Genomic DNA, 24,768 nt, shown 5'->3' on the forward strand with positions numbered 1-24,768 from the left:
GCCAAAGATAAATACCTAAAAATGCCTGAACACACAATTAAAATATCTCAAAATATACAGAAAACATAGAATTAAAAGAAAATAACAGAACAGCAGAAAACAGATAAAAAGCTGAAAGGTACAATCAAGTCAGTCTTTTTTGTTCACCTCCAGTTGGTTCTTTGCTTCCTCTTTTTCTTTCATTCCCTCCAGCGGTTTCTGCTCCACTTTCAGCTGTTTCCTCCTTTAATTGGTTGATTGATTCTTTTTTCTTTTCCTCCTTCAGTTTGTTGATGGCCTCTTTAACTTTTTCTTTGGTCTCTTCCACCTCTTTCTTGTCTCTGTTCAGCTTGGTCCATGGGTCTTCCTCAAGCTGTCTACCCTCTGAAACGGACACGGGACCCCTTGTTGGGCAGCCAGCACGAGTTCATCATTTATCTATCTTATTTTATTTATATGTATTTGTAAATTTTCTCATATTGTGTGCACCTTTTTTTATGTGTTTCTATGCTGCTGTGGTGACTAAATTTCCCCACTGTGGGATTAATAAAATCTAAATCTTATCTAATCATTCTCTTTCTGGAGTTTGACGACTTTTCTCTCTCTGCGTGCGAGCTGATCATTCAAGTTGTTCACCTTCTTCTGGTAGCATGAGCTGGGCGTTGTTCTCTTTCTTTGTCTCCAGCTGTTTTTCTGGTAATAAAATTTGCTTACAGAAGTCCAAAATATTTTGTGTCATGCCAAGTGTGTGATGACAGATATTTTTCCGTTTCACAGTCAGCAGGATGTTTGTGGTACCGACATAATGTCCATGCATTGATCCCTAACTGGCTGTGTAGTGTGTGACCTCTCTAATCAAAAATATAACATCAAAAATATGGCGATAGGATGCCGCATAACAATGAAAACACATTTTTGAAGACTGTGTATAGCATGACCCAACCTCTCCAAGGTTCCTGCCTGCTACCTTGATCTTTCAGAGGTGTTTAATAAGACCACATGAATGGTGCAGGTGCCATGAGTCCTTCTCATAAAGTAAACTGTGTTGCTGCCGTTTCCACTGTTTTTTGGTGGTCTTCTGGGTGCCATCAAAAGTGTCATCTTGCTTTGTTTTCAGATGTACCCATGTACTGCCGAATTACTCTGAGAACTTTGCTCTTAACGGATGAGTCACACAGCTTGTGACTGCGTTTGTGCTGATTTGTTTTCCATTTTTTTCCATTGGCTCACTCCTACCTCCTTAAGATATCTTCACTCAGCTGAGTGTTTTCAATGAGAATATAGTGTAAGGCTGAATGCATATTTCGATGTGGACTGTCTGCACAAATCACCCAGCTTCCCATCTCCGGTTTATTTAAAATAATAAAACCAGACTAATGATTTAGTAATTTCTCATCAGACTATATCAATCTCAGGCTTAAATGAACAACTTCCGGTTACTTCCCACCTACTGCCGATCTAAACATCTGCATTGATACAGATAATTTAGTTGGTTTAACAGATACAGATAGAAATAGAGATAATGATGCATTCACTCATCCCTAATGGGATATGAATGCATGGCGAGTGAAAGAGAAAGTAGAGGAGAGCTGCTCAGTGCATCATGGGAAGTCTATAGCAGTCTAAGCCCACAGCAGTATAGCTAAAGAATAGTTCAGGGTCATCTGAGCCAGCCACATATAAGATTTGTCAAGCAAAGTTTTAAGCCTAATCCTAAAAGTAGAGAGGGTGTCTGCCTTCTGAACCCAAACTAGGAGCTGGTTCCTCAGGAGAGGGACCTGAAACCTAAAGGCTGTTTTAAAAGCTCAAGGAACCACAAGTAAGCCTACACTCTGAGAAGTGCTCTCTTGGGATAATAGGATCCTATGAGGCCTTCTAAATTATATTACGGATTATAAATTCTATTCTTCATTTTACAGGAAGCCAATGAAGAGAAGTAATGACTGGTATAAATATGATCTCTCTTGCTAAATCTCGTCAGTACTCCCATTACAACATTTTGGATCAACAGGAGTTTATTGAGAACATTTCTGAACCATCCTGATAAAAAGGATTAAAACAGTCCAGCCTCAAGGTAACAGATGCTTGGACTAGTTTTTCAGCATTGCTCTAAAACTGTATGTTCCTAATTTTGATAATATTGTGCAGGTGAAAGAGGGCAATTAGATACTTTCTTTGTTACAACTGAATCTTCATCACCATTGTTTCTCCACTGAAAAGTTCTGAAGTGAAGCTCAAATTATATCAATATCATGACTAAAATCGGATGTTTCTAAACCTTATTTTACTACTTTATTAGGGATTGACATTATGTGATAATTTTTTTTTTTTACAAAACAACCAACACTACTAAATACAATTATGTGGAAACACTACCTCGACATTGCAACAATTTACAAAGAGTGTGCAACAGATATTTTTTATATCCATATTACTTTTAGATACTCGTCTCTGTTGGAGTCACACCTCCTTCTATTCTCACGTGCAGCTTTTTATAGCCAACATAGTCCATGTAACCAGCAGCAGGGCAGCAATCAGAGATGTTGTCCTGCCACCCGGTACTCCATTTTGGCATGTGCATTGTGTCCAGGTGCCTCTGTCCTGTGTGGGTTTTTTTTTATTTCCATGTCTGTCCCTCCTCCTCCCTCCGGCTTCCTCTTCCTTTGTCTCCTCCCTCCATTTTTCCCTGAGCTCCTGCCGCCCTGCAGGCGCAGACAGAGACGAGGAGAGGTCGTCCACGTCAGGTGAGGATGAGGAGGAGTCAGTGCAGTCCAGCCAGTCTGCAGCAGAGGATCGTGGGTATCCATCCTGCAGCAAGGAGCCTGGAAACATGAACTTCCAGTAGGAGTCGCCTTTGAAGAGATAGACGGAGCCTGAAGAAGAGGGAGAGACGTTTTCACAACAGGCAGATTGTGCTGGCTTAAATAAATTTAACTCACCTTTACTCAAAATCCAACTTGATTCTAGACCTTATCAACTCATAAATCCACAAACTAAACCCACAGAACTTTCTCCCTTTTGGGGACTTTTACTCATCTTTTTGTCCTTTAGTGCAGGGCCTTCAGTCCTGATGAGAGTAGAAACATCTAACATGGCAAACAAACACAAACATTATTCAGATCCTCACCATCGTTGTCTGTGGTGATGCCGCTGACGCCGTCTTCAAGCAGCCGAGTCCAGGTGTCTTCTCGCTTTTCTAACTCTGAATTTCCCATTTTCCCCCACATGATGCCTTCATCTGGGTCCCAGACTAAGCCCCATTTTCCTGATCCTGCTGCTGCTGCTGCCTCCTCCTCTTCTCCATCAACCCTGAGAGCAGACAGGGGCTGAGGGTAGCCTTCCTGCAGGGACAGGTCCCGGAACAACCAGAACTGGGAACCTACAGCAAGACACAACCTGGACAGGTTATTTGGTCTGTTTGCTGATTTAATCTGCATTCATCAGGAGAGTGAGGCTGTGGGGTCTCAATGGCCATTGAGATTGTTTTTGGAAAATGTACATGAAACATACTGAGAAGATCAGAAAATCAGTATCAGTATCAAAGTAATGATAGCTATCAGTACAGATTATGATATTTTGCAAAAATAAATATGTTCTTATTATTCAGATACAATGTCAGTATAATAAAATAGGGCCTTCCCATTTTGTCACTTTTCACTTCCGTAACACAGTCTCAATCTGGATTATGGAGTTGTGGTTGATATTCAGTCAATTTAGTGATTTTTGATTCATGTTTGTAAGGGACCAAGCCAGCAGGCAAGGGGAGTCACAGGTATTTCCCCAGAAAAAAAGTTTTAAAATAAAGAAACAATAACCTTTAACTAAAGTTCTGGGCCCATAAAAGAGGTCAAATAAAACTCAAGTGAGGCTACATCAACACAAAAACTAAACATATCTAACTAACAAGACACACTGGGGAATATGTATACACCGGCTGATTAGACCATTTAAAAAACAAAAGGGGAAACACACAAAGACCACTCTACCACCCAAACTACAACAAAACAATCCTGGAACCGCAAACCTATTTGAATATTATTCAAATCATTTTATAAAAACTAATACATTCATACTAATACAAGAAACCAACAAAATATCTAAACTAAGAAAATACATTTTCCCCCCATGATGAAGCAGGCTTTTAGAGTAGGTAGAGTCTGATTGGCCACTTTCTGTATTTAAGAGCTTCACTTCCTGGTTCACATCTTTTACTCAAGCCCTGCAAGACGTCCTCCTGCAGCAACAAACAACAGCTGCAGCTAACTCAAAAGTTAGAATTTAAGAAAACTCAACCAAAGATAAACTTGTTGACTGTAAAATGTGAGCGCTACAAATAGAAACTAATGTACTGTAAACACTACTAAATGGATGAATTAACAACCCATGTCATGTGATTTATTTGAATATGGAATGTGTTGTGACCACGCGTAAGTAAACTAAACTAACACAAATTAATTGCAAATGTAAATTCAACTTAAGGTGTGAATGTGAGAAGGTTACCAACTTAAATTTCTCGTGTGTCTGCGAGTGCGGCCATCACAATGCTGTTGATGAGCAAAATCTCTCTGGAAAAGTAAACGTCCAAATACCTGTACAGTATGTGATGTCACAATACATTGTTGCATTAATGTTATTGTATCATACCACTGATAAAGATGATGCCATGATCGGACTGTCTCTCCAGGACAGCGTGCAGATGAGGCAGGTCAGGAGGTAGACTTCTCCACAGCCTCCTGACTGAAGCCCCGCGCCCCGACACCAAACCCCCACCGTTGACTCGCCACATCGTCATACCTGGAGAACAGAAAGGGACAAAATAGAGCAGCTAAATAAAGCCACACAATTTGTATGCCTCCTTACTGATCACAGAGGCTTCAGGGTTTTCCTGTATGTCATTTTTGTAAACACTTTGAAGACGTTTCTTCAAACTTGCCACAAACGCTCACTTGGACTCAATGATGAAATGATTTTGGTGGACAAAGGTCAAGGTGACTGTGAGTTGATGTCCATCCCATTCTTGTGACTTCAATGTATCAGGAACACTTTGAGTGAATTTCATTACATATGAACTGATTGGAGTTTAGAGGTCAAAGGTCAAGGTTACTGTGCTTGTGATCATAGCTCAAGAAAAGTCAGGATAGACATGGAAACTACAACTTGACTGGTTGACTGAGGCATACAGCCAATAGGTGGTAATTCCAGTTGTTATTTCAAGGTAGTTATTAATGTCCATTTTCAAAATATTTCCAGGTATTTTCAGACCTTTGAAGAAGAAAGTCTCTCCTCGGATTTTTGTCACAGCATCAAAACTGGTGTTACAGCGATCTATGGAGGGCCTAAAGGGAGAAAACACACAGGGAGACTGATTTAAAGAACTTCATGCTTTCATTTGGTACAGATTTAGGTTAATACTTAAAGACAATACTGAAGTACAATACAATTTTTCCCATGATGAAGACAAGATTATGATAAGATCAAACATTAACTGAGATTAAATATCCCCCAGTAGAAAGTACATCACAGCAACAGGAGGGTTTGGGTCAGAAAAACAGGTCAATAATATTATGGACACAATTAAAAGTTAGTAGTAAAGTTCTACCAGGAGAGCACCTTGCACCTGAAGACATACCTGTGGGCACACTACAGAGACAATGAGGTAATTAAATATTTAACAACAGTACGTTAATGATACTTTAATGATAATATCTACATATGGAGCGGGTGCCCTTCCACTGAGCGTGCCATGTTTCTACAGTAGCCCGGAAGGAGCAAACAAACACTGGCTTTCGAGAGATCTTTTTTGACATTTTATGTAAAAAGATGTGGCCACTGATTCTCATCTACACTTGGAAGTGGAAGGTGAAGTGAATGGTGTTTAGTTGCAATCTGCAACCTCACCACGAGATGCCACTAAATACTACACACTGCTCCCTTAAAGCTCTACTCCAAGACGAGTGCTGTTACAAATGACTTGCTTTTCTCAGTACACTAACAAATAGTGCTTTACATGTTAGGACTTTTACTTGTGTAGTGCAGTAATTTTGACAGGTTAGTGTTGTTTCAGATCATTCACCGTCGTTCTGCATGGAAATAGCATCAGCATGTGAAGAAATCTCCTGCTAAAATGTATATCTGCAGTTTTAATCATTTTACCCAGAAATTGAGATGTCTTTGTGCCTTCTGTTTAACATTCAATAAACACACTGATTCTCCTGTCCAGCAGCAGTAGTGGAAAAATAAACACTTTGGTGCTGTGTTCAGGAACAGCTGCAGCTTCCTCAAATGCCTTAATTTGAGAAATCTTTACGTCTGTGGCCCCTTAAGGTCCTAAGGAAAGTCTAAATCAGAGACATGACGTATTCTTAAACCACAGATTTGTTTGCACCTTGATCTTACAATGATGAATCCCATTGTCCTTGTAAATTGAAAACAGGTTGTTCCTGATTAGCAAATGTTAACGATTTGTTTCTGCCCATAAAAACGCAGAGAGAGGAAAGAGAATTTGAGAGAAAAGTGAATAATATCGAAATAAAAATCTAAACACAGTGGAGATCTGGACTCTATGAGGAAGAAAAAACAAAGTGTAGTTCTTTGACTGAGAGGATTTAAAAATAGCCAGACCTTTTAGTCAACGAAATCAACTAGCGACTAAAAGTGAAAAAGTTAAGGTTAATTAATATGGCTTAAGCTAAAATAGACTTGAGAGTTGAGACTAAATTGAAAAATGAACAATATGAACAGTAATTTCATTTATAAATTTAATATGGTAAACTCCTGTACTGTTTCACATTTAATTAAGAGTTAAGGAGGAAACACTGAAAAAGAAAAGTCAGACTATAATGTCAGCAAGCAGGAAATATCTCTCAGTCCATCTTATCTTGTGAGTCCTACCCATGTCTGTGATGATGGTGGTGACCTCTGTGGGGCAACTGAGGCTCCTGGCCGAGGCGTGGAGGGTCTGTGGCCAGTGGCTGGTTCCTATTACCTAAATCACAAGTCAAATCAATTTAAACGAGCAGTTGCATACTCTGACTGTACTGATGAAGTAAAAAAAAAGAAACAACAAATGCTTGTGGTTATTATTGCACACTTAGATCATCAGGCTCATGAAATAGTGCAGCAGGCAGCTTACGTGTGGGTGAAGATACAATGTTTTACAATCACTTGTGGTTTATTTTTGCTTGTCTATGTTGAAGTTGCCAGAATTCCCAGCTGTGCTATACAGTTTTTTTTTCCTCTTTTTCAATACAATTATTGATTTGTGAATTAAATTTTGAAATATCCTTAACCATCAGTGGATTAAAAAGTGTTTGGTTCAGATTTTGTAAGAACTAGCAAACTAAGCTAAGGTAAAATAAAAATGTATTCCATTTAATAAAACTACAAAACAAGACTAGTCTATAGCCTTGCAAGCACCTTTGTGACACTGTAACTTGGGTACTGTGGTGCATTGACCTTAATGCTAACATCAGCATGTTAGCTATTAAAATGTTAGCGTGCTGGTGTTAAGCAGATATCATATATTTGTGCTAATGAACGCTAACGTTTGTTAATTAGCTCTAAACTCAAGTACAGCTGAGGCTGATGGGAATGTCTTAATTTGTGCTGATATTATAAAGACAGGTGGTCATCAAAGTTATTACAATTCATTATGAGGAGGACATTTAAGTTATACTTTAGTCGAAATCAAAAATTCCACTTACAGGAAAAGTCTTTAGAGTTCAACTTCTGGGAATCTGGACTGTCTACAAAATTATCTGCCAATCCCTCCAGTAGATGTTGAGATATTTTGTGAAAACTTTGACTTGCTGGTGGTTTTAAAGGAAAACTCAGAGAATCACAAAAGTCAAGATTCATCCCCTGGGGCACCTTAAATCTGTACTTTCGGGGTAACCCATCCAATGTTGAGATGTTTTACCGCACAAGCCACAAATGTCAACCTAATGGTGGCACCAGAGGAAAAGTTATTGGGGTCACCAAAGTGTGCAGAATGAATCCTCTGGGGACCATTAATGTCTGTACCAAACCTCATAGCAATCCATCCAAAAGTTGTTGGGATATTTCATTCTGGACCCAAGTGGTGACCAACTGATCAACCAGGTCACTATGTCAGCTTCCATAAAGTGAGCAAACGTAGCCGTAGAGTCATAACAAAGGTCCAGTATTAATTTGTTGTACTCAAAAGACAGATGCAGTAAATTCATACATCCAAATGTAACATAAAGGAAGGATATATTAAAAGTTTAAAAAGCAGCTCTCAGATGCGTACGAGCATACATTTGCATATTTAAAAACACATCTGTTTGTTAAGTATACTTGACATTTTGCAGAATTATTCTGAACAACAGTGCACTCACATTTCATCAACGAATTTCCATTTTTTGAGTCGTTGATTCTTTACAATACGAGGTTTTCACATGTGCAACTGAGCATAATGAGGAGGATAGAGCTGACAAAAAACAGCATTGTCCCTCCATACTTTCTCCATACCAGATGGCAGGCCAGACAACTGATTCACAGCTGTCCCCATTCATCCGTTACACTCCGGTTTTATGCCTTATACAGTCTATTTTAATATTTGAGGATGTCACAATAATGAAGTCTTTATATTTATCTGTCTTGAATCCTTTCTGTGGTGATATTGTATTGATGTAGTTTGGTTCTTGCAGTATAGGCATCCTCACACGCCAAACACAATCAGAAATAATGAGTAAATCCTCACAGTGGACATCATTAGTGGCGAAAAACAGATGTGGGAAAGAAGTGTTTTTACGTGGGAAAGTCTGACCATAGAGCTGGGTGATGTGCTGCAGGTCTTTAGCTCCCAGGCGGTAGTGAAGGGGGTCTCCAGCAGGACCTTGGTAGTATGGCCTCATCACTGAATGGCGAGATGAGGAGTGAGCTAGGCCGAGTGCATGGCCAAACTCGTGGACGAGCACCGTGAACAAGTCGGTACCCTCAGAGGCTGGAAAGGATGGGAAGAAACAGGAGATGGACAGAAGTAGAAAATGAGGAGGTGGTTGGAGGGTGTCGGTGTGTGAGATTTGAAAATTCAATCATATCTGTCACTTTTGGTATGATGCAGTAGGTGATATGAGGGGGACACCTTGTTTGGAAAGTGATCCAAATGCATACCTATTGTTAAACTGCCAACCCAGCCCTCCATCCTCTGATACTAGACAGCAGTGGGGTTGTTGGTCTGTCCAACTCTTTGATCCTTTGACTGAGGTTTATTCAAGTTTGAATCTATGGCCCCAACAATGGCTGTGAATATCACTAGCCTACCTATATTCTGTATTGATAAATCACATTGTATTGATAAATACTGCAATTTTGCTATCTCTTTTAAAAATAAGAATTCCCTTCAAGCAGAAACTGAGGGAGCCAATGTTCAGTACACACCACAAGATGGTGGTGTTGCACAGAACACACGACAGACAGACGATGGGCATCAACTGTAACTTTTGGGTAACCTCGTCTGGCTTGTCATGCCATGGAAATTGACCAATTATATCATTAAACGTGTTGTGTGCAACTGAAAATACATTAAGAGATGGTAATTGAAAATCATCCAAGTCAGTATGGTTTATCTGGGAACCATAAATATCATCTGCAAACTGAAAGGTAAACAGTTACTTTGTATAGAGTTGATAATTTGGTCTGACACTGGTAGGAGGGAATGTAACCATGTAATGGTCCAACCCAAACGTCAATACAGCAAAAACCTGGACTACAGTATGGTTAAAGTTAGGGAAACATTTTAGTTATGGTGGTTCAGGTTTTGATCATAGTTTCTTTTGGACCCTGGGCTGAATGAAAGACAGAGATAGTGATCCAAGCAGTCAGAGTTTTTGTTGTTGTTGTTTAAGTGGAAATTTAACTGAATGATACTGCAAGATAAACTGTCAGTGAGTCATCAAAATCATCAGGGTTTATCCTCTGTGGACCATGACAATATTTACAGAAAATGTAATTAAAATCCAGCCTTTACTTTTCAAGATACTCTGCAAAGGAGTATACTGTTTGTGAAAAGGAAATATTGCAAGCATAACTGTTATGTTAGTTACATAAAGATTTTGTGAATTATAAAAAAAAAAACAAGCAGCAACCAGCAGTGACGTCGCCCGCTGGTTTGTAAACGGCCATAATGAAGCCTTGAGTTCGGAATTAGGCCTGTCAATCAAACAGACACGCCCCCCCCCCCCCAAAATACAATATTTTGAATCATATTTTCTCATAACGACAGGATTATTTTCAGATGGATGGCTAGAAAACGAATAAGAAGGAACACGTGTGTAGAAATTGTATAGACTGAGAATTTTATGAGACTATTTGAATGAGGGTCTATGGAGATAGAGGCTTTTTGGATCCAACCTCTTGGCAGCACCCTGCATTTCTGCATCGGCCTCATTTTTCAGACCCGGAAGCGATGTCCACTTTTATATACAGTCAATGAAAAAAACAAGAGTCTGGTATTTTTTTACCAGACTCTTCTCATAATAAACTGAATATTATAATTGATTATGTCAGATACAACAATTACCGGTGCATAACAACACTGAAAAGGTGGTAATATTAGAAGATGAACTGTGCAAAAATATCTTACACACCTGGCTGTCTGAAGGCCCACTCCTCCTCTGCATCCAAATGAACTCCTCCTGCCCGAGCAGGGTCTGATGGGAAGAAAGCATGCCCGACTGCACCGCCTGCCCCATCAAAGGGATAGCCATCACCGTGGTAACCATGGAGGAAGTCTACTTGCAGGTCAGCTGCCTCTGGAGAGCCCACCTGGAGACAGAGAGTAACAGCACTGAGTGACTAGAAGTTGCAAACTTCAACAAAATTCATTAAGTATGAGCAACCAGGGGAAGCTACAGTAGTTGCGCTGACATGGTAGCCCTGCAGGAAATTCACATCTGCCATCTTTCCCATAAGTCATTAATGCAGCATCAGACAAATGTACCAACCTCGTGGAACTCCAGAGGTGTTGGCTCTGCCCACACTCTTAAAGCATAGAAGACCAGTGAGCGGATCGTCTCCCGGGACAGATGGGAAGACAAAGGGTATGAATGCAACCTGAAAATGTAATAAAGTGCTTGTGTGGGTAAGAGGAGGATGGAAGCTAAGCTCTTGCCTCGTCACAGATGACTTGAAGCAAAAGTTAATCTGCAAGACACAGTTTAATATCCCAACTGAAAACACTCATGTTTTGTCACATCCACCAGATCTGGTCGCAAGAAAAACTAATCAGATCCAACCTCCAGTTGATGTTTCTGTGTGTCCACATGGAGACAGCCCTTCTCCTCCTCCGCCTCCTCTTCATCTTTATGCCCTCTCGGTTGGCCATTGATTTGGATGGTACTTCCTGGTCAGGTAGGGAGCAGCGTGGGCTGTTCATCAACGCCATTGTCTCCTCATCTGAACACACCAAAGTCCAGAAGAACCAGGAGTCAATTGCAGAACACCAGATTTAAAGAGAAATCTAAACTTGAGTGTGTGTGTGTGTGTAAGTCAGCTTTTTACAGCCTCACCGATGACTCCAGTGTCTTTGAGGCCTGCAAACCTTTGCATGGCCCTGACAGCATGAGTGACAGCTGTCCAGGCCTGCAGCTGACCAGTGGAGGGGTCTGAAGATGGAAGGTAGCCATACTTCATCAACCAATCCTATAAGAAGGTCAGAAAATCACTTTAACAGTGTGTTTTTTGTTAATTTAAGTCCTGTACTTTAATTAATTAATTCTCACCATGGAAACAACCGCCTCAAGCAACTTTAAATACACGAAAAATTGTAAATACCTTTGCAGAAGACAATGATTTATGATATTAACAATCAAATCTAAATCTAGATTCTCTGTTAATCGACTTTAGACTTTAGAGTACAGCTGGATGCTGTGGCACAAGGTTAAATGATGAAAAAAAAAAAGCTCGCGGTGAGTCACAAAATTGACTTATTTAGTCACAATTTTTAGATAAAAAGGCCAAAGATTTTTTGGGGGCCTTTTTGAAAGTGAAAATTATGACCATAAGATTTGGACTGACTGGGACTCAACCACAGCACTGAGATCAGATTTTGTATTCAAATTGCTGCTGTGTGACATTCACTGTGTCCACTTCATTTGATTTTTTTTTTGACCTTGCTTTTTGAAAATAGAAACAATGTTTTTGGAAAGTAATTCCTTAATAGTGGCTCCTGCTCTTCACATGTCGGTCAGGAATCTGAACACAAAACTGCTCCTGATGGTTAGGCTAGCATCTGTACAAGTAATTTGCTGTGATCGGTGTGAGAGTGAACGGGTGAAGGAGTGGTAAATTGTGAGGAACTTTGTAATAAAGAGCTATATAAATGTAGTCCAGTCATGGTCCTTCTGAAAGCGTGAAATATAGATTCTGTTCCACTACAGCAAAACGGGAGATTTTTCAAGTTTTGTAAGCATGAAACCTACACGCATGTAAAAGTAATGTGACGAAGGATCATTTGACCAAGATGTACATGCACAAAGCATATTTTTCAATGGTATTAGGAAGCAATAAGGGTGGCCTGGTGGCATGAATCAGAGACTGGGAGACAGAAGTTTAAATGCAGGAGGTGACAACACTTTTCTCGAGTTGTTTTTTTATTTCCTAAATTTAACCAAGTTGTTTTTGTCCTAAGTTTCATATTCCTGTAAATCACATGGCTGCATGCATGCAGTAGGTTTAATTTTTGTCTATTATAGGGAAACGTGAAACTGTCACAACTAGAGGCCAAAACGTGTCTATTTCACGTTTTGTCGTTCTGTCGGTTGTTCTGTTTGTGCTGGTGAGTTGAGTCATTGATCAAATATATTTTCTCCAAATGAGAGCAGTACCTTATTTCCACATCAAGCTCTGTAGCCTACTCATGTGGGAGATAGAAAGTTCAGATCTAACACATTTCCCATCACAAATATTGATGTCATTTCTTTTACCACCAGTTGGGTGTTCTCATCTTCAGTGGATGTCACTAGTGAAGAGGAGGGTGTTGGGGTCACACCGACAGTAGAAGCTGTTTGCATCCATCCATTGCTCAGGCACAAGACAATAATCCACATCTCCATCTTGGTTACATGTTCTTGTGTGACATTTTCACTTAACAGAAATCTTCACTGCTTTCAATGCATGCAAGGCTGCTGGAGTCTAAGCTGGCTTTCCATCTGTAGAGTGAAGAAAAGCAAATTAAAGTCATTGATAACAAATTGGATGATGGAAGCAGCAAATACTGATAAGACGTTCAGTAGTTAAGAATAAGACATCAAATGGGGCAAGCAAGGGTACTAGAATATGTTAATGTACAAAAGTGTAAAACGACACTGTTGTAATTCAAAGTTTACCCTTAATTTAATGTAAACATTTTTGTCCACAGCTTTCGACCACAGCTTACTATCTTCTGCAGTAGAGGGAGATATGTGACTGACACATGAAAACCAAACCCTTTCCATCACGACTGAGCAATTCCCATCAACTATGAAGATTGAGATGTGATTGAAAGATCTGGGAAAAGCTGGTAAGTCGACCTCATGTGTAGAATTTTTGTAAATGAAATTATTTGGCAAAAGCCAAGCGATCACCAAAGTCATTAAAATGTATTCAGTGACAACCATGAATTTAATGGCAATGGATATTACCCTATGTCAACATACAAACATATAGTGCAGTTCACATATACACAACAATGTCTAAAATCATTTAGCTTGCATGGCTTAAAATCGTTGGGATCACAAAGATGTTCATCAGAAGTTAATCTGTGGGGATTGTGTACAGAAGATTTTAAGAACTGCTCTAAACTTAAAATGATCGTTCAGCTTGAAGGCGGCACTCGGGGAAAAAAAAGGTCAAGGCCAAAACAAGACTATTTGAAATCATCCTGCATGGATTGCTGTTATCTAAACCAAAATATAATGGCATTTAGGTCAGCATCATAGTTTTCAAAACATTGTTCTGTGAATAGATTAAACCATGTGAAAAAAACCTTAAAAAAAAAAATTTAAAAAAAGACTATAATTATGTAGTATCTCAATCAGCACTCATAGATCAATAAACTTGAATTAATTGTGGGAAAAAAAAGAATGTTTCATCTGTAAGCCATCACCAGCATAATTCAAACATGCAGAAATGACCGCTTATCTGGACTAGTGAGGACAAACTGACCAATCGGCAAGGAGGATGTAACTGCACATTAGAATCCACCAGAGAATGACCAGATCCTTTAAATGAAGGAGGGCTCAAATGACAACAATGATCCTAAACACAAAAACCAAAAGGGTTATAACCCTATGCCCAAAGCTGGAAACACATAACAGAAACTGAATATGAAGGGCTATATACAGTATATTCCAGTTAAATAAATGACGATGCATCTAAGTGTAAAACAAACTCCATCAGAAAAAAAATAGACAAAAATTGTGATGTACACACAATTTGTATTAACACTGGCAGTCTCATTATTATATGATAAAAAAAATTATACTGGGGACAAAAAGTATATAAAACAAAATGTAATACAAGCTATAAAATGCAATTAAATTGTTACATTTTTATTAAAAAAAAAACAAAAAAAACAGACGTGGCATAGAAGAAGTACAGTATAAAGGTACATCTATTCACATAATCCGAATCTACAATTCATATGGGCATATATCGCGCACAAGGATTGAAATGTATTAATCTGTGAGTGCCCATGTTCTGCTTGTTTTTAATCCTAGCCACAACCGTGCATCGTATCTTCCCATTGTCTCAGCTCAACTTTCAACTCAACGTTATTTGTACAGCGCACATGCAGTGCTTCACAGAAAACGATCATGGCACAGACAAAAACATGAAAACCAAAAAAAGTAGAAATACAAAAAACAAAAAACATTTAGCAAGAAGTAAAGATTATAACCATTAAATATTAAAACAATAAATGTCAGTGAAATCATTTAAATCTATGTATAAAACGTTATAACAAACGATTCCTGAGACTTTAGAAATCTGGCAAATTAATGCCATGGCATCTTAAGTAAAAGCCAGGCTAAAACAATGTCCACAGAGATGAAGTCTGTCAGATTCTCATGCAACCTGTTCTTGAGATTAAGGCCAAAGGTGGATAAAGGACTCCCCATGTGGTTTTGTTGAAGTCCTTGGGAAGGGGCCAGCAGTAGAGGATCAGAGCGATCTGGTAGGTAAGGGGCCTGTCACAATATCAGATTTACTCTACATGATAATCATGGTTGAAGATCTCATCAAAACAATTGTAATAATCCTATAAGGCGGGTGTTCAGTTGTAAATAAATTGATTATTGGAGGCATCTAATTGTTCCCAATTGTTGGTTACGACTCACGATGAAACAGCTACAGTGGTGTGAAAAAGTATTTGCCCCCTTCCTGATTTCTTATTTTTTTTACATGTTTGTCACACTTAAATGTTTCAGATCATCAAACAAATTTAAATATTAGTGAAACACAAACACAAGTAAACACAAAATGCAGTTTTTAAATGAAGGTTTTTATTATTAAGGGAGAAAAACAATCCAAACCCACATGGCCCTGTGTGAAAAAGTGTTTGCCCCCTAAACCTAATAACTGGTTGGGCCACCCTTAGCAGCAACAACTGCAATCAAGCGTTTGTGATAACTTGCAATGAGTCTTTTCCAGCTGTGGAGGAATGTTGGCCCACTCATCTTTACAGAGTTGTTGTAATTCAGCCACATTGGAGGGTTTTTCAGCATTAACCGCCTCTTTAAGGTCATGCCACAGCATCTCAAGAGGATTCAGGTCAGGACTTTGACTAGGCCACTCCAAAGTCTTCATTTTGTTTTTCTTCAGCCATTCAGAGGTGGACATGCTGGTGTGTTTTGGATCATTGTCCTGCTGCAGAACCCAAGTTGGCTTCAGCTTGAGGTTACGAACAGATGGCCGGACATTCTCCTTCAGGATGTTTTGGTAGACAGTAGAATTCATGGTTCCATTTATCACAGCAAGTCTTCCAGGTCCTGAAGCAGCAAAACAGCCCCAGACCATCACACTACCACCACCATATTTTACTGTTGGTATGATGTTCTTGTTCTGAAATGCGGTGTTACTTTTACGCCAGATGTAACGGGACACACACCTTCCAAAAAGTTCAACTTTTGTCTCGTCAGTCCACAGAGTATTTTCCCAAAAGTCTTGGGGATCATCAAGATGTTTTCTGGCAAAAATGAGATGAGTCTTAATGTTCTTTTTGCTCAGCGGTGGTTTTGGTCTTGGAACTCTGCCATGCAGCCATTTCTGCCCAGTCTCTTTCTTATGGTGGAGTCATGAACACTGACCTTAACTGAGGCAAGTGAGGCCTGCAGTTCTTTGGATGTTGTTGTGGGTCTTTTGTGACCTCTCGGATGAGTCGTCGCTGCGGTCTTGGGGTAATTTTGGTCGGCCGGCCACTCCTGGGAAGGTTCACCACTGTTCCATGTTTTCTCCATTTGTGGATAATGGTTCTCACTGTGGTTCGCTGGAGTCCCAAAGCTTTAGAAATGGCTTTATAACCTTTTCCAGACTGCTAGATCTCAATTACTTTCTTTCTCATTTGTTCCTGAATTTCTTTGGATCTCGGCATGATGTCTAGCTTTTGAGGATCTTTTGGTCTCCTTCACTTTGTCAGGCAGGTCCTATTGAAGTGATTTCTTGATTGAGAACAGGTGTGGCTAGAGAAATTGAACTCAGGTGTGATAAACCACAGTTAAGTTATGTTTTAACAGGAGGGGGCAAAAACTTTTTCACACAGGACCATGTGAGTTTGGATTTTTTTTTTTTCTCCCTTAATAATAAAAACCTTCATTTAAAAACTGCATTTTGTGTTTACTTGTGTTATCTTTGAATAATATTAAAATTTGTTTGATGATCTGAAACATTTAAGTGTGACAGACATGCAAAAAAATTGGAAATCTGGAAATGGGCAAATACTTTTTCACACCACTGACAGGTGAGGTCGCATATTAAAGTCCTTTTTCTTTTTAACTGCCTCAAAAGTCTCATTGCAATAGTTATAATATTTAATAAATGCTTCTCCGGTTTCTAGTTTGAATATGTCAACCTCAGAAGGAGCATCCACTGAATCTTTACAGCTTTTTATAGACAAATATATCACATTTCCACCTTTGTAAGTCACAGCATCTTTTATTTATCTTTGTTTGTCTTTTCTGAAAATGTCCAGCTGTATAATAAATATCAGTTCTACCTGTAACTTCTATTCAATTTGGTCGCTTTATTCTTAAAAGGTAGGAAGAGGGCATGCTGGGAAATGCTATTTGTTTTGTGATATGTTGTGTGTGGGACATTTGGAGCGAGGGGAGGGTGGCTCACTGGTACTCCAAAAGAAATTCCACAAAAGAAAGATATAAGCTGCTGAAAGACAATTCTCATTGAAGCTACAACATTCCTGGATGGAAAACAGCAACTGTGGTACGTTCTGTCCAGTTTGCTGGTGAGTCCCGGCAAAGATGGGCCTCAGTGCCATGAAACGCATCAAGATTCACTGACGCAGCAACATCAGTTCAGAAGATTTACAGGATAGACAGTATCAAAGCCCACATAGAGATGAAGAACAACGAGTACTGAGAGCTTATTTGAGTCTTTGTTCATTTTAATATCATTAAACACTTTTATCGACACAGTCTCTTTTCTGTGGAGCGCTCTGAAACCTCCATTAAAGTCTTAAAGATATTGTTGTCTGTAATAAAAGTATTCACCTGTTCAAAAACAACCTTTTTCTAAAATATTACCCATTTGAAGTTATCAGTAGTAACTAAAAAACTGTGGGACGTAAATTACTTTTCTGAGAAGTGGTTTAATAATGTCAGTAAAGGAAAAGTCTGTAAACAAGAAGTGGTTACTCAAACTTACTAAGTCCTCTAAAAGGCTTTTTAAGATAGTTTTAAAAAACGAGATACGGTCAAGTGAGTATATAGACATTTTTTTTTTTTTTTTTTAATCTTAGATACCACTTTAGAAATCACCTTTGTGTCCACCAGAGTAAAAGAGTGTGAAGTATGAAGCAGGGCTTGGAGCTCTCTAAATGATAGATGACCTTGTCTGATTAATGTTCATTCTAATTGTTGTTGTATCTAAAGTAGGCTGAATATTTGCTACACTTAATAGATGAGAAAAAATAACTGGGAATGTCGAAGTGGAATGTATTAGGTTGGCCGTCAATGGTCATAAAAAAAGGACCCTTGATTGTTTGGGTTCCTGTTTGTGAGCTCAGAGAAGTGAGCCTGTCTGCCATTTCTCAGTACCATCTTATGTTCTTGTCAGAGTCTGAGAAAAGGTTTTTCACCAGAGTCATTGGTATTCATCCTCTGGGGACAATGAAAATGTGCACATACATCAGGGAAATAGCCAGAGGAACAACCTGATTAGACAGTCTTGTCACTATTTGGCTGCTGCAGGACAAGAACCTCTTTAACCACCCACATCCTGTCCCTCTTTCTGTTATTTCCCATCGTCACCTCTCTTTCACTCATACAAGCGCAGATGTGCAGGTTCTTCTCTAGTGTGTCTTCACTGACACTAGAAAAGAAAGAATGCACTAATAAATACCTTTAACCTGCTTTGGCTTCATGTGCTCCAAGTTATTCCTGATCAGAAGACTTAACATCCCTCATTTACTCACTGCAAAATCAGGACGAACACCATGACATCTACTGTCATGACAGCACGCGCGAGTTAAAGAGGTCAGCGGGAGAAGATGGCGGGAATCCTCCACACTGTATTTCCCAAGGGGGAGACAATCTACCGGATGTAATCAGAAGATGGACGGGGATTACCATAAACTACAGAGGGGAGGGCGCCGCTGTCTGCTGGACAGGACACTAGATGTAAAGTGTGTGTGCCCCTTGTCCGTCACTACATGCTTCATTTAATTAAGTTAGAGGGTATACCGTTTCAGTTAAAGCGCGGGGGCAAGAATAGGGGGGAGGGAAGGAAGGGGGAAGACAAGGACAGTGTTAAAGTAATGAAATTAAAGCGGGTAACAGAGTCGAGGGCAAAAGCCAAACGGAGCAGATTGTGAGAAAACAACAGACATTTTCACTTAAAGATAATATTAACCGTTGTCACACACATTTGCATAATACACAAATTGGGTTGAATGGTAAAGATCTGTTTGTGCCATGACCTCAAAGAAAGTAAATGAAAGAGAAAGTGAAACAACTACATGGAAGTCTTGTGTGTGTGTGTGTGTGTGTGTGTGTGTGTGTGTGTGTGTGTGTGTGTGTGTGTGTGTGTGTGTGCGTGTTTGATTACTCCAAATTAACAGACATTTTGTTTGCATTTGATAAATATTAAAGTTTAATAGTTAAAAGCTACATTCATTACTTATTATTCTGATTATTTGGCCACTTTGACGCAGCAGAACATGTCTTATTTCCAAAAGTCTGGCTCTGCTACCGTCTTATTCCTAGTGGCTTGTTTTGGGTCACTTTCTGGGTTGTGAAACCAAAAACAACAAGCTAAAAGAGACTAAAAGCTCTGAGGACCTGAGAGGAGCTGCAGAATTGGGCTTCAATTCTGTATGCAGTCTCCTCTTGAAGTGATCGATTTCACAATACACACATACTGTCAGTTATTAGAATCACTTTTGATATGAAAATATTGATTAGTGCAGCTTTAAAAATAATTTTCAAAGCAAATAAAAATATGTGACATTTTTTTAATGAAATGTTGTTCTTTTGGTGACTTTTTTTAATTTAGATTTTTTTTTTTTAACAGGCTATTTTTTTCCCATCGGACTTCTACTTGATTAAATGCATTAAAGGTTGCTGTATGGCAAGTTGTTTTTCTTGAGGTCTTCCTCTCAGCACTCTTTGCATCTGTCTTTGCAGACAGTATGTTGACAATTTATGTTGACTTTGAGAAAGATAAGAATCCAACTTGCTGTGACTCAACGGCACTGTGGTCATGAACTTTGCAGGCCAAGTCCAAATTTCTTCTCTCTTTGTATTTAAATTTAAATAAAGTTTTATTTAAAGACTGCATTTTTTGTGACTTGTCAAATTCTTTTAGGTTTCTCAACCTTGCATTAAGGCCTCAGAAACTTCTGAAAATCCTGGCTACATCCCTGCATGCTCTCTAAGACTTACAGGATTGCAAGCAATGATACACCCACTGCGCAGTAAATCAGCTGCACGGTAATTATACTGCCCCGGACACATGCAATATCGTCTCCATCTGGCATTCCGTTCACTACAACATGCATTCTTCAGATAAACTTTGGTAGAAAAAGAAATTCAGAACAAGTTGCAAAATGAAAAACTACAAACAGCATTAAACAAGTTGTGGATGAAGTGTTTTCCTGCTTACCTTCCTCCTCCTCCTCCTCCTCTGTGTGCGACCTCGCTGTCTCTCATTATCTGCCACTATATGGGGACAGATGGGTCCTTTCTCTTGCTTCCTCCCTCAAAGGCTGGCTCCAAACCCCCACCCACCACCTTCCACCCCACCCTCTACCCCACCCACTGCCACAACCATGACAAATGTGGGCTTGCGTGTTTGTAGAAATCGATTCTTTACATGACTTTTTTACATCTTATAAGATTCAGTGTCAGTTTTCTCACTCTTTTTCATCTGCCAGGTTCATATCAACAATATATACTATTTGATGAAAACAAATTATTTTATTTTAAATGTCTAAAATTAAAACAATTAATCCTGTCGTAGCTTCCTCAGAGTCTGGAATCCTGCATTTGACCCGGGGAGGATTAGTGCATGTTACACTGCAAACATGGGTTTAGAGAGAGAAAGAGAGTGTTTGTGTGTGTGTGTGTGTGTGTGTGTGTGTGTGTGTGTGTGTGTGTGTGCGCGTGTGTGTGTGTGTGTGTGTGTGTGTGTGTGTGTGTGTGTGTGTGTGTGTGTGTGTGTGTGCGCGTGTGTGTGCGTGTGTGCGTGCGTGTGCGTGCGTGTGTGCAACATCTGCATGTTCATGTGTATCTTCTGTCATGATGGCATGAATATTTTACACCCAATCCTCTTAACGTGAGGATTAAAACAAAACCAAAATGAAGACGAACAGATTTGTTTCCCTTTTTTCTCGTGTTCCTTCTTCTCTATAAGCCACCGAAGCAACAGTTGGAGGATCACACAGCCGACATGTTGACCTCTTTCTTTAAGTACAACTGATGTCCTTCTACTATGCTCTCGCAGCGAAGACATCTTTGCACTTAAAAGCTGAAAAGCAGAGAACATAAGGCGGAATTACCTGATGGAAACGTTGCCAAGATCATTATATGAGTGTATGCTAAGAGTATGTGGTACTACTTAATGTTTTCCATTTTGTCATAAGCTGATTCCCATCAATACTAATATTATTTCTTTCTTTGTGGAATCTCCTTAGTAGTAGCTCTCAGCAGTGTCCCACGGGGATCATTAAGTTCCATCTAATCTACTCTTTTGTCTGCAGAGGGACAATGGTTGATGGTAAAAACACATGTAGGGCTCATGTGATGTTTTTGCTGGAAACCTGATTCCTCTGATGTGTTTCTGTAGCAGAACTGGCAGATCCAGTGACTGACTGATGCTCCTAACTGGACCTACAGCTGCTTTTCTTCTGTGCAGTTTTACTAGGCCTGAAACTCGTTCGTCATGTGCTTCCCGTCTAATTCAGACACAAATGTGTCATTCAGGAATGATGGTGTTGTTGGTGGGTAGTGATGATGTTTCAAGTAACTCAAGTACCAGCAATGATTCTGGTATGATCGTATGGTTTGTTCACAGGTTTGCATTTAGTTGTTAGATATACACAGTTACATTTTCCTGACACACATGCTTAAGTAGGACTTTCATTGTCACTTTGTGTAGTAAAAACTGATATAATATTCACATAATTAACTGATACAAACACCATCAAGTGTAATATTTAGAGCAGAGTTAGTTACTGATACATTCCCCAATAAAACTTGTTAAATAAATCACAAGCATCATCTGTTCAACAGACAATAAGTCTTTGTTTTGGGCATCTGGTGTTTGTTAAATTCAATTCAATCAAATTTTTGTTATATAACACCAAATCACAACACAAGTTATTTCAAGGCACTTAACATAGTAAAGTCTTTACAACAGAACCTTACAACATTATGAAAAGAAACCCAACAATTCAACAATTTCCACATTAGTTAGAGCTCTGAGGAAAAAATCTCTATTTTAACAGGAAGAAAAACCTCTGATGTAACCAGGCTCAGAGGGGGCGGCCATCGAGGTGAGGGGAGAGGATGAGAGAAAAGAATAGCATAGGAGATCCAAAACAAACAACACACAAAAGTATAGGAAAGAGGAGGCATACATTTAATGAGATGTAATGGTGTCATATAAATGCATTGGGATTGAAAGAGAGAGAGGAAAGGAGCCCACTGCATCATGGGAGGTCCTCCAGCAGCAGTATAGGTGTATAGGGGATGACTCAAGGTCACCTGAGCCAGCGCTAAGTACAACCTTGTTTCCAAAGAAATTGGTTGGCGCTGTGTAAAATGTAAATACAAACAGAATGCGTTGATTTGCAAATAATATAAATCAGTATTTAATTGAAAATAGTTCAAAGACGTCATATCAAATGTTGAAAGTGAGAAATGTTATTGTTTTATGAAAATATGTGCTCATTTTGAATTTTGATGGCAGCAACAAGTCTCAAAAAAGTTGGGGCAGGGTCAACAAAAGACTGGAAAAGTTGTGTACCGCTAAAAGAAACACGTGGTTGAACATCTCACGACTAATTGAGCTCATTGGTAACAGGTCGGTAACATGACGGGGTACAAAAAGAGAGGCAGAGTGTCTCAGTCGGAAAAGCACAAAATTCTGATATTTTTGTGTCTTTTATTTTACATTTAACAAAATAAATGTAAAAACATACAATCAAAGTTTTGGGGGGTAAATAGAGATTAAACATTTCCTCTGTCACTGTGACAACAGGCTATTTCCTCATGAATGCAGCCACTGGGTCGGGTCAAAGGTCACTCAGGGGCATTGGGTGATGAATGCTGGGTGGGGGATCTTCTTGGTAAATATGTGAATGGAGCTGTGTGTGCGGGGCTGTGTGGGGCTAATCTCGTTGTTTCCCACGGCAACAGAAATGCTCCTTTTGGTGTCTCTGTTAACTTCTCTGAATGACCCTCTCTGAAAGTCGTGCACACGAGATCCCTCTGCACACATCTGCCTTACAGTTTTACTGACACAGGGTATTGAAGGCCAAATGCCCACACAGATATTTTGAAGCTGGAGCTACCAATAAGCTATAGTTTCAATATCCGTTATTTTACCATCAAAACAGTCAGTGTCTCCAGGACTGTGGACGGGTATCTGATGATGGAATATCGTGGCACACCCTACCACTGGTCGGACAGAGCTGGCCTGTAGTGGTTGGTGATCAGATGGTGGTAAACCACCAGAGGAGCTTCGGGTGGAGAAGGCGTTGAGGCTCCAGGACCACAAAGAGAGCAGTGTTGAACTGTGATTACAACTGATGTGGTCATCAGAGCTGAGACCATAAGACTTTGTCATATGCCCTTATAATAAAATCCTATTTTAGCAGAAATGTCCAATAAATTTGTTGAGTAAAAAGTAAAATGTTTTTTTTTTCAGTTTGATTCAACCAAATAACAATAACAACAAAACAGTTGTGTGAACTGATCCTTTAAACCCAAAATGGGTCAAGACTGAATACTTCATTGATCATTAAAGAGAAAAATAAATGAGTGGCATCGAAGTAACCTTTGCCTTAAATTTAATATTTGTAATAATTGTAAGATATTCAAACCCCAGTTTCTAAGAACTGGATGAATATGACTTGAAGATACTTCTGAAATCACTGTTAACAGAGATGTTTCATTCAATGGCTTTGACGTTATGACAATATCAGTTATAAAGTAGAGTGAGTCACGATTTTTGTTATAACAATAATTTATCACGTTATAAATGATTCACGTTATAACTTGACAAACATTAGGCTATATTGTTATAACGTGATAAGTTTATATGTTAATAATATATGTTTGTTAGATGAAAATATCTTGTTATAACGTCAAAAAAAAAAGCTTTTTCACTTTAATCTGCAAAGTAACCGCTTTAGCCTAAATGTTTTCCCTCTGAAACGTGGGAAAGAAGTATAACATTTAATCACTACACCTCAAGAGTGAGAATGGTATTTTGAAAAAATAAGCAAAAAACAAGTTACATACAAATTGGTTAGACAAAAAAGTGGAGATGCCGGGGATTGAACCCGGGGCCTCATACATGCAAAGCATGCGCTCTACCACTGAGCTACATCCCCAACCCGCTGAAGACGGGGCCGTCATAGATATAGAAACGTACCTAAACGACTATTTAATTTATCTAAGGTGTCATTAATTTTAAGTAAGGCTTTTTATGACACAAAAAAATGACCATGCGTTGAAAACGTGACCACGATTTGTGTGGAGCGTTACGACTATTTCTCACAAAACTGAGATTGTTAAAGATCATGTTCTCCGTTTTGTTAAATAATGTTTTTATAATGATAATTCTGCCTTTATTCAGCAGTATGACGGCGTATACAACTTGAATAAGATAAAGGATGATGTTAAAATGATAATGCAGTTATGCAAAATCATTTATTGGTTCACACGTTTTTAGAGTAACATAATTCGCAACCAAATCGAGCAACCAAATTTTTATTTTACTTGCACTATTATTTCAACTTTATAGTCTATGTTTATACTGTGTTCATAGCCATTAATGTAATGACGGAACCGACGGAAGCAGTGTTATCTGATTCCACCATCAGATGTCACT

At 39.1% G+C, this 24,768-nt stretch overlaps 1 protein-coding gene and 1 non-coding gene across 2 annotated transcripts; both read right to left on the reverse strand.

Annotated features, from left to right (window-relative positions):
• Nucleotides 1-2,282: 2,282 nt before the first annotated feature.
• On the reverse strand, nt 2,283-20,368 carry mmp17b (matrix metallopeptidase 17b). Its single transcript, XM_069171098.1, has 12 exons — nt 20,314-20,368; nt 12,927-13,151; nt 11,511-11,643; nt 11,238-11,397; nt 10,947-11,055; nt 10,590-10,767; nt 8,768-8,944; nt 6,871-6,964; nt 5,242-5,315; nt 4,624-4,773; nt 3,107-3,358; nt 2,283-2,852 (listed from the first exon to the last, which is right to left on the reverse strand). Exons 2-12 carry the CDS (start codon nt 13,053-13,055, stop codon nt 2,458-2,460), a joined length of 1,851 nt encoding a protein of 616 aa, XP_069027199.1. The 5' UTR covers nt 13,056-13,151; nt 20,314-20,368; the 3' UTR covers nt 2,283-2,457.
• Nucleotides 20,369-24,196: 3,828 nt separating this feature from the next.
• On the reverse strand, nt 24,197-24,268 carry trnaa-ugc (transfer RNA alanine (anticodon UGC)). Its single transcript has one exon. It is a non-coding gene; the product is annotated as a tRNA-Ala (tRNA).
• Nucleotides 24,269-24,768: the final 500 nt, after the last annotated feature.

This window comes from Embiotoca jacksoni, unplaced genomic scaffold, assembly GCF_022577435.1.
Source record: "Embiotoca jacksoni isolate LCO1_2020_lvr unplaced genomic scaffold, fEmbJac1.0.p SCAF_5, whole genome shotgun sequence".
Taxonomy (NCBI): domain Eukaryota; kingdom Metazoa; phylum Chordata; class Actinopteri; family Embiotocidae; genus Embiotoca; species Embiotoca jacksoni.

Coding starts and splice junctions, on each gene's coding strand:
- mmp17b (XM_069171098.1), bottom strand. CDS start 13,055: ATGGAGATGTGGATTATTGTCTTGTGCCTGAGCAATGGATGGATGCAA. Junction 6,965..8,767: donor GCACATCACCCAGCTCTATG/GTCAGACTTTCC, acceptor CTTGTGATTTAG/GTAATAGGAACCAGCCACTG. Junction 3,359..4,623: donor TGGCATCATCTTTATCAGTG/GTATGATACAAT, acceptor GTCTTGCTGTAG/GTTCCCAGTTCTGGTTGTTC.